Raw genomic sequence first — 9,903 nt, forward strand, 5'->3', positions numbered from 1 at the left:
GAGGATGCGGCTAGGGATGCCATCTGGGCCAGCAGCCTTGCGACGGGTAACACGTTACTCACGTCAGCCACGGAGAGGGGGAGGGTCCGCAGTCCTTGTTAGCAGGCCGCGACAGTGGCACCGTATTATCCTCAATGCGGGCAAAGAAGGTGTTTAGTTTGAAAGCGAGACGTCGATGTCCGTGGCGTGGCTGGTTTTCTTTTTGTAGTCACCCCTGTAGTCACCCCTTTATGTAGTAATCAAATCAAATTAAATTTATTTATATAGCCCTTCGTACATCAGCTGATATCTCAAAGTGCTGTACAGAAACCCAGCCTAAAACCCCAAACAGCAAGCAATGCAGGTGTAGAAGCACGGTGGCTAGGAAAAACTCCCTAGAAATGCCAAAACCTAGGAAGAAACCTAGAGAGGAACCAGGCTATGTGGGGTGGCCAGTCCTCTTCTGGCTGTGCCGGGTGGAGATTATAACAACATGGCCAAGATGTTCAAATGTTCATAAATGACCAGCATGGTCGAATAATAATAAGGCAGAACAGTTGAAACTGGAGCAGCAGCACGGTCAGGTGGACTGGGGACAGCAAGGAGTCATCATGTCAGGTATTCCTGGGGCATGGTCCTAGGGCTCAGGTCAGTTGAAACTGGAGCAGCAGCACGGTCAGGTGGACTGGGGACAGCAAGGAGTCATCATGTCAGGTAGTCCTGGGGCATGGTCCTAGGGCTCAGGTCAGTTGAAACTGGAGCAGCAGCACGGCCAGGTGGACTGGGGACAGCAAGGAGTCATCATGTCAGGTAGTCCTGGGGCATGGTCCTAATCCATTTACTGGTGTAGTGGCGTATCCGTGCCCACGCATGAAGTGTGGAGAATGTGGTGTGCATGTGTTAACTGTAACCTCTGACCTTCGGAGCCGACAGCTGCATGCAGTGTTCACACTCTGCCTTCCTGCTATTCCACATTGTCTAAAGCTAGGTTCAAATTAGAGGTCAACCGATTATGATTTTTCAACGGCAATACTGATAATTGGAGGACCAAAAAAAGACGCTAACATTATTCGGATGATTTTTATTTATATATATATATATATATATATATATATATATATATATATATATATATATATATATATATATATATATATAAATAAAAATATATATATATATATATATATATACTGAATGAACAATTAACCCTTTTATTTTTGCATAATATAATACATTAAATGTATTTACTCTCAAATAAATAATGAAACAGGTTCAATTTTGTTTAAATAATGCAGAAAAAGTGTTGGAGAAGAAAGGTAAAGTGCAATCTGTGTCATGTAAAAAACCTAATGTTTAAGTTCCTGGCTCAGAACATATGAAAGCTGGAGGTTCAATATTCCCAGTTCTTCAATATTCCCAGTTAAGAAGTTTTAGGTTGAAGTTATTATAGGAATTATGACGTGTCGACTATTTCTCTCTATGCCATTTGTATTTCATATACCTTTGACAATTGGATGTTCTAATTGGCACTTCAGTATTGCCAGCCTAATCTCAGGAGTTGATATGCTTGAAGTCAAACAGTGCTGTGCCTCAAGCATTGCTAAGAGCTGCTGGCAAACGCAGTAAAGTTTGAATGAATGCTTACGAGCCTGCTGCTGCCTACCACCGCTCAGTCAGACTGCTCTATCAAATAGTAGACTTAATTATAATATAATAAACACAGAAATATGAGCCTTAGGTCATAAACAAAACGTTTATTCTTTAAGTGAAATACGGAACCGTTCCGTATTTTATCGAACGGGTGGCAACCCTAAGTCTAAATATTGCTGTTACATTGCACAACCTTCAATGTTATGTCATAATTATGTAAAACTCTGGCAAATTAGTTCGCAACGAGCCAGGCGGCCCAAACTGTTGCATATACTGTACCCTGACTCTGCGTGCTATGAATGCAAGAGAAGTGACACAATTTCCTTAGTAAATATTGCCTGCTAACATTAATTTATTTTAACTAAATATGCATGTTTAAAAATATTTACTTCTGTGTATTGACTTTAAGAAAGGCATTGATGTTTATGGTTAGGTACATTTGTGCTTTTTTCGCAAGTACAATTTTGTTAAATCATCCACCATTTGACGAAGTAGGCTGTGATTCAATGATAAATGAACAGGCACTGCATTGATTATATGCAAAGCAGGACAAGCTAGTTAACCTAGTAATATCATCAACCATGTGTAGTTAACTAGTGATTATGTGAAGATTTGATTGTTTTTTATAAGATAAGTTTAATGCTAGCTAGCAACTTACCTTGGCTCCTTGCTGCACTCACGTAACAGGTGATCAGCCTGCCACACAGTGTCCTCGTGGAGTGCAATGCAATGTAATCGGTCAACCGATTGTTATGAAAACTTGAAATCGGCTCTAATTAATCGGCCATGCCGGTCGACCTCTAGTTCAAATTCAGTTCAGACGAGCAAACGGTGTAATGGTATGCACAATTCACCGGATACACCTGGATTATTTAATTAGTTTGGCTTCGGTGCCATCTCGTCTGGAAGTTGAGTACTTGGTCTAGGCTAGCCTATATTTAATTAAAATTGCATTAGTCTTGATATATTTCCATGAATACACCTGGATTATTTGCCTGTGTTTAGGTCTGGATATTCATGAATTGCTCGTACTGTTTTCTGTGTTAAGACTTCAGGATGTTTACTTAGGCTGCTGTTTACCTAATGACATCACAATCTGGAAATTTGGTTGAGAAGTACCTCCTACATAATGGCCAAAAATCCAGTTGTTTTCAGCTTAACATTGATATAGACCTACATCTTGATCTTGCAGTACTATCTGAATGTTTAATTTAAATGTAATGGCACTATAGTCAATTAAAGCATCACTTATTGGCCATGTCCAAGGTTTATGTCCCATTGCCAAAGCTAATGTAAAAGCATTAAAGCAGTCATTCAGCAGGGCCTGATAAACAGATGCAGAGCCATAATAAAGGAGACCTTGTTGAATCACTGTGCCATTACTTCACAATGCCTCCTCTCACTTCATTAACAAGCAGTGATATATTGACCAAGAATCATCCCTTTGTCTGGCTTTGTTCCTTCTAGTCATAGATGGCAGGTAGACCAATCTGTTGACTTCCCATTGTTTCTGCTCTACAGTTGTTGCTCAGTGGGAGTTTGTATGGGACTGTAGCCTAGCTTAAATGTTGGCCAAAATGCCCTTTCGCTGAGTGGGGTATGTGGGTTAGCCTATGCGTTTTGGCTCAGCATTTGTCTGGATTAGCCTACATCCACTGGCTGCTTTGCTGCTTGGTCTGTTGGTATCTGTCTGAGACTGATAGGTAGGCCATCAGATTTGTTTGCATTAGTGGTTTTCTGCATTTTCTCATGTCATCTTGGCAAATAGTTCCTAGCAGTATTATGCTCAGTAAAAACATTGCCATACTGCATGTTAGTCACTCAGTTCCACTTAAACAGGAATGCACCACAAATCAAGATGGTAAAGCAAACTGTTACCAGCCTTCCACACCAGTCTTTAATCCATTTAGACCCATTCAACCAAATTGTAAAATCCGGCCAGTGAATCAATGAAATGTAAAGTGGAAACAACCCGTAAAGAAACTCATGTTTTTATTAGCACTTCTAGCATTGACACTCCATTAACTATCATTAGGCCTAACACTAGTCCCTATCACTGGTCTGCTTTACAGAACTCTAGTAGTGAGGTCATCTCCTCTGACTCATTTGTGAAGTCTGAGTCATCACTTATTAACTGGGTGTTGTTTCTCTCCGTAGGCGGGACGGCCAAGGGTACTCTGTGCGGAGAACCATCCGCCCCCCTTAGACGGTGCCAGCAGCTCCTCTTCCCCAAAAACAATGAGACAGACGAGGTCATCACCTCCATCAACGTTCCTTTAGGGGTAAGGGTGAGGGGTCACTGACATTGACTTGTGTCGGCCATTGTTTTATTCATAGATGTAATGTGTGTGTTTTCCACTGGTAAGACACTTGACTTGGTTTCTACAAGTCTGCTGTCATGGATGGTTTTCAGTGATTCTCAGTCCTGTGTTTTTGAACTGACTTAAATGTCGTTGATGTAGTAAAATGACTCAGCCAAAATAAAGTAAAATGCTGACTGTTATTATTCTCCATCTGACAGGTTGAGGAGTGCCAGCAGGCAAACAATGGTAAGTATCTCTGGTTCCATTTTGAATGGCAGTATTTTAATATATGGTATTTATGTACAGTACCAGTCAAAAGTTTGGACACACCTATTCATTCAAAGGTTTTTCTTTATTTGTACTATTTTCTACATTGTAGAATAATAAAGAACACATCAAAACTATGAAATAACACATATGGAAACATGTAGTAACCAAAAATATGTTAAACAAATCCAAATATATTTAATATTTGAGATTCTTCAAAGTAGCCACCCTTTGCCTTGAAAGCTTTGCACACTCTTGGCATTCTCTCAATCAGCGTCATGCGGTAGTCACCTGGAATGCATTTCAATTAACAGGTGTGCCTTTCTAAAAGTTATTTTGTGGAATTTCTTTCCTTTATGTGTTTGAGCCAATCAGTTGTGTTGTGACAAGGTAGGGGTGGTATACAGAAGATGGTCCTATTTGGTAAAATACCAAGTCCATATTGTGACCAGAACAGCTCAAATAAGCAAAGAGAAACGACAGTCCATTCCTTTGACGGACCTTCATGTGTTAATCTGGAAAATTAAGAGCTTTTAAAGTTTATTCAAGTGCAGTCACAAAAACAATGAAATGCTATGATGAAACTCTCTCATGAGAACCGCCACAGGAAAGGAAGACCCAGAGTTACCTCTGCTACAGAGGATACGTTCATAAGAGTTACCAGCCTCAGAAATTGCAGCCGGAATAAATGCTTCAGAGTTCGAGTAACAGACACATCTCAACATCAACTGTTCAGAGGAGACTGTGTGAATAAGGCCTTCATGGTCGAATTGCTGCATGGAAACCACTACTAAAGGACACCAATAAGAGACTTGCTTGGGCCAAGAATCAGGAGCAATGGACATTGGACCAGTGGAAGTCTGTCCTTTGGTCTGATGAGTCTAGATTTTAGATTTTTGGTTCCAACCACCGTGCCTTTGTGAGACGCAGAGTAGGTGAACAGAGCATCTCCGCATGTGTGGTTCACAGCATGAAGCGTGGAGGCGCTTTGCTGCTGACACTGTCTGATTTATTTCAAATTCAAGGCACACTTAATCAGCATGGCTACCACAGAATTCTACAGCAATACGCCATCCCATCTGGTTTGTGCTTAGTGGGACTATCATTTGTTTTTCAACAGGTCAATAACCCAACACACCTCCAGCTGTGTAAGGGCTATTTGACCAAGAAGGAGAGTGATGGAGTATTGCATCAGATGACCTGGCCTCCACAATCACTTGACCTCAACCCAATTGAGATGGTTTGGGATGAGTTGGACTGCGGAGTGAAGGAAAAGCAGCCTACAAGTGCTGAGCAGATGTGGGAACTCCTTCAAGACTATTGGGAAAAGCATACCGGGTGAAGCTGGTTGAGAGAATGTCAAGTGTGCAAAGCTGTCATCAAGGCAAAGGGTTGCTACTTTGAAGTATCTAAAACTCAGCAAAAAAAGAATCGTCCTCTCACTGTCAACGCATTTTTATTTTCAGCAAGCTTAACATGTAAATATTTGTATGAACAAAGATTCAACAACTGAGACACAAACTGAACAAGTTCCACAGACATGTGACTAACCTAAATTGAATAATGTGTCTCTGAAATAAAGTCAGTATCTGGTGTGGCCACCAGCTGCATAAAGTACTGCAGTGCATCTCCTCATGGACTGCATCAGATTTGCCAGTTCTTGCTGTGAGATGTTACCCCACTCTTCCACCAAGGCACCTGCAAGTTCCTGGACATTTCTGGGGGGAATGGCCCTAGCCCTCACCCTCCGATCCAATAGGTCCCAGACGTGCTCAATGGGATTGAGATCCGGGCTCTTCGCTGGCCATGGCAGGACACTAACATTCCGGTCTTGCAGGAAATAACGCACAGAATGAGCAGTATGTCTGGTGGCCTTGTCATGCTGGAGGGTCATGTCAGGATGAGCCTGCAGGAAGGGTACCACATGAGGGAGGAGGATGTCTTCTCTGTAATGCACAGCGTAGAGATTGCCTGCAATGACGACAAGCTCAGTCCGATGATGCTGTGACACACCGTCCCAGACCATGACGGACTCTCCACCTCCAAATCGATCCCGCTCCAGAGTACAGGCCTTGGTGTAGTGCTCATTCCTTCGACGATAAACGGAAATCCGACCATCACCCCATGTGAGACAAAACCGCAGCTCGTCAGTGAAGAGCGCTTTTTGCCAGTCCTGTCTGGTCCAGCGACGGTGGGTTTGTGCCCATAGGTGACATTGTTGCCGGTGATGTCTGGTGAGGACCTGCCTTACAACAGGCTTACAAGCGCTCAGTCCAGCCTCTCAGCCTATTGAGGACAGTCTGAGCACTGATAGAGGGATTGTGCGTTCCTGGTGTAACTCGGGCAGTTGTTGTTGCCATCCTGTACCTGTCCCGCAGGTGTGATGTTCAGATTTACCGATCCTGTGCAGGTGTTGTTACACGTGGTCTGCCACTGCGAGGACGTTCAGCTGTCCGTCCTGTCTCCCTGTCGCGCTGTCTTAGGCGTCACAGTATGGACATTGCAATTTATTGCCCTGGCCACATCTGCAGGCCACATGCCTCCTTGCAGCATGCCTACGGCACTATCACGCAGATGAGCAGTGACCCTGGCCATCTTTCTTTTGGTGTTTTTCCAGAATCAGTAGAAAGGCCTCTTTAGTGTCCTAAGCTTTCATAACTGTGACCTTAATTTTCTTCCGTCTGTAAGCTGTTAGTGTTTTAACAAACGTTCCACAAGTGCATGTTCATGAATTATTAATGGTTCATTGAACAAGCATGGGAAAGTGTTGTAACCATTTACAATTAAGATCTGTGAAGTTATTTTGGATTTTTACAAATTATTTTTGAAAGACAGGGTCCTGAAAAATATACTTTTTAACTACATGATTTCATATGCCATTTAATAGTTTGTCTTTACCATTACTATTTACTTTACTATAGTGAAAATAAAGGAACCTTTGAATGAGTAGGTGTTCAAACCTGATTGCTACTAAAATCATTTAGTTTCCAATGATGAATCTCATTGAAGTCTTTTGAAGAGACACCACTTAAAAGAAGTCCCTACCAGACTGGAAGGAAAGATTCCACATTCCTCGTTCTCTCAGCTGTCTGTAAACAGCAGTGCATGACTCCCATTAGTTACGAAAGGCCACAATGAATAGCATCATGGTCGACCGTGGCAGCTCTGATAATTCCACCCTTTTTTAAACGTGGTCATGTCTCTCCTTTTGTTTTCAACAATGACATTTGTCATACCTGGGAAGTTTGTCCTGACCTTGTTGATCTAACCAGGAGAAACTCTGGTGTCCCAGTTATACAACACATGACTCATAGAGGGCTTTTATTAAGGCTTTTTTATTTTTAGGGAACACCTTGTAGTCACAACTCAGATTCTCTTTGATCCAGTTGTGCCCTTTCATAATGTTTGTGGTCAGTCATCTGTTCTGTAATGATATAATGCTGTTCCTATGAGGAGCAAGGATATTTATTAACTTCCAGGTGCTGCAAACATTAGTGATAGTGTGTTCTTTGGATAATGGAGGGTTAAGGCATTCCACTGTTATGGTCTTGTCTAAGCACTGTAGACGGGGGCTTGAAATGGTACTGGACTGGCAGCGGACCCTGGGAGGATCTTGTCTGATCCCTCCAAGTGTTTGACTGACACTGATGTTGTACAATTTTCAGGTGTAAAATGTAAGCCAAGCAGTTTTCTGAAGGAAAAAACACAGCTTTATGTTCCTTGATACCAAAATAGGCTTAGAAACACTGTCTTAACACACACTTTGTCTACGTGCTGCTGTAAGCCCCTACCGACGCCATACTGTAATGGCTCTCAGGAAATTTGACTTTGAGATTCTACTTCACTAATGGGCAATTGACAGCCTGTTTCTCCAGCAGCGTGATTTCATTCCAGATGAGATTTGCCTCATGGAGGACTGTTGAGTTCAATTTATTGCATCTGCTTTGATTTGAGTTATGCTAGTACATTTATGCACATTTTACTGAATCTATCCCTTGCTATTGTTGATCTATCATTTGGAAAGTGGTAGCAGGACCCATCAGGTTATCCTTGCTACAACCAAAGTGCTACTGTTATCAGACATCCTATCAATTCAAGGTTTGGATGATATTTACACTGAACATAAATATAAATGCAACATGTCAAGTGTTTGTTTCATGACCTGAAATATAAAATCCCAGAAGTGTTCCATATGAAGAAATGTCTTCTCTCATTGTGAACAACTTTGTTTACATCCCTTGTGAGCATTTCTCCTTTGATGAGAACCCATCCACCTGACAGGTGTAGCATATCAAGAAGCTGATTTAAACAGCCTGCTCATTACACAGGTGCACCTTGTGCTGGGGGCAGTAAAAGGCCAGTTTTGTCACTATGCCTCAGATGTCTCAAGTTGAGGAAATCTCCACTAGAGTTGTAGCCAGATAATTTAATGGTCATTTCTCTACCATAAGCTGCCTCCAATGTCGTTTTAGGGAATGTGGCAGTGTCCAACCGCTGAGCATGTGTATGGTGTCTTGTGGGCAAGTGGTTTGCTGATGTCAATGTTGTGAACAATGTGCCCCATTTGTGGCGGCGAGGTTATGTTTTAGGCAGATAAGCTAAGGACAACGAACACAATTGTAATGCTTAGACGGCGAGATCCCAAGGCCCATTTCTTTTGAAGGTATCTGTGACCAACAGATGCATATCTGTATTCCCAGATTAGGGCCTAAATAATATATTTAAATTGACTGATTTTAGGTCATATGAAATGTAACTCAGTATATTCTTTACAATTGTTTCATGCAGCATTTTATATTTTTGTTCAAGATATGTGTTTGTAGTGAGGAAGTGCTGTGCCTCTCTCCAGTCTAGCATGGCTAGATCATAGGCTGTGTTTACACAGGCAGCCCAAGACTGATTTTATTCATTTTTTTATTACCACAATTGACCTTTTGGGCAATCAGATCCGCTCTCTTGCCAATAATTGGGCCAAAGATCAGTTCGGTTGCCTGTGTGAACTCAACCTGAGTCATATCAGATCTCTGATCAGTGGGCCAGGTAGTTATGACCCTGATAGTGTCGTCTCCTCTGTGTTGTGTGGTAAAGTAGACTGCCCCGAGGAACCTGAAGAGAAGGAGCAGAAGGAGGAGGCACCACAGCCCTCTGCCCCCTCGGGAGTTGCCGCCAACGCAGCCGCCCCCTCCTGCCGAAGAAACCCCCCAGGGGGCATGTCCAGCCTCATCCTGGGTTGAGGTCTGGTTTTGTTGGAACATTTTTATTTTTGAAAGAATTGCCCCCATTTCCCCCTTCCCCACCTCAGTCCCACTGTTCTTCCCCACTGTCTGATACAATCCACCACGTCCCCTCTGAGCCATGGAATTTCCCCCCTACCTGCCAACCCCCTCATGTTTTTACTTTTTTCCTAATTAAAGAGAACCGTTGACAGAAGCACTTTATGTATCTCTTTTTCCCCTCCCCCCATTTCAGTCCATTCTGTAGTGTGCCTATATTGCGCCTGATGGAAAGGGCATGTTTTTGCTTGTCTCATTCTCGCCCTGTTGTAAATGGTAAAGAAAAGTATTCAAAAAAGATTTGATGCGTGAATTTCTAAATACAATAAAGATTGATATGAATTTGTTCATTTTGCTCCTGGTTTAATTTTTATCGGAGGAAATATGTATTTTATGTGGCTCTCAAATGTTTTTAGTTATGCATGTTATAC

The 9,903-nt window shown here is 42.2% G+C and overlaps 1 protein-coding gene across 1 annotated transcript; it reads left to right on the forward strand.

The window, feature by feature from the left end:
• Positions 1–3,102: 3,102 nt before the first annotated feature.
• On the forward strand, positions 3,103–9,822 carry LOC149978972 (uncharacterized). Its single transcript, XM_090194539.1, has 4 exons — positions 3,103–3,109; positions 3,787–3,911; positions 4,151–4,178; positions 9,291–9,822. The coding sequence occupies exons 1-4, from the start codon at positions 3,103–3,105 to the stop codon at positions 9,431–9,433; spliced, it is 303 nt and encodes a 100-aa protein (XP_090050665.1). The 3' UTR covers positions 9,434–9,822.
• Positions 9,823–9,903: the final 81 nt, after the last annotated feature.

The sequence above is a fragment of the Oncorhynchus mykiss genome, chromosome 13 (assembly GCF_057628025.1).
Source record: "Oncorhynchus mykiss isolate SJ-2025 chromosome 13, ASM5762802v1, whole genome shotgun sequence".
In the NCBI taxonomy this organism is placed as follows: Eukaryota; Metazoa; Chordata; class Actinopteri; order Salmoniformes; family Salmonidae; genus Oncorhynchus; species Oncorhynchus mykiss.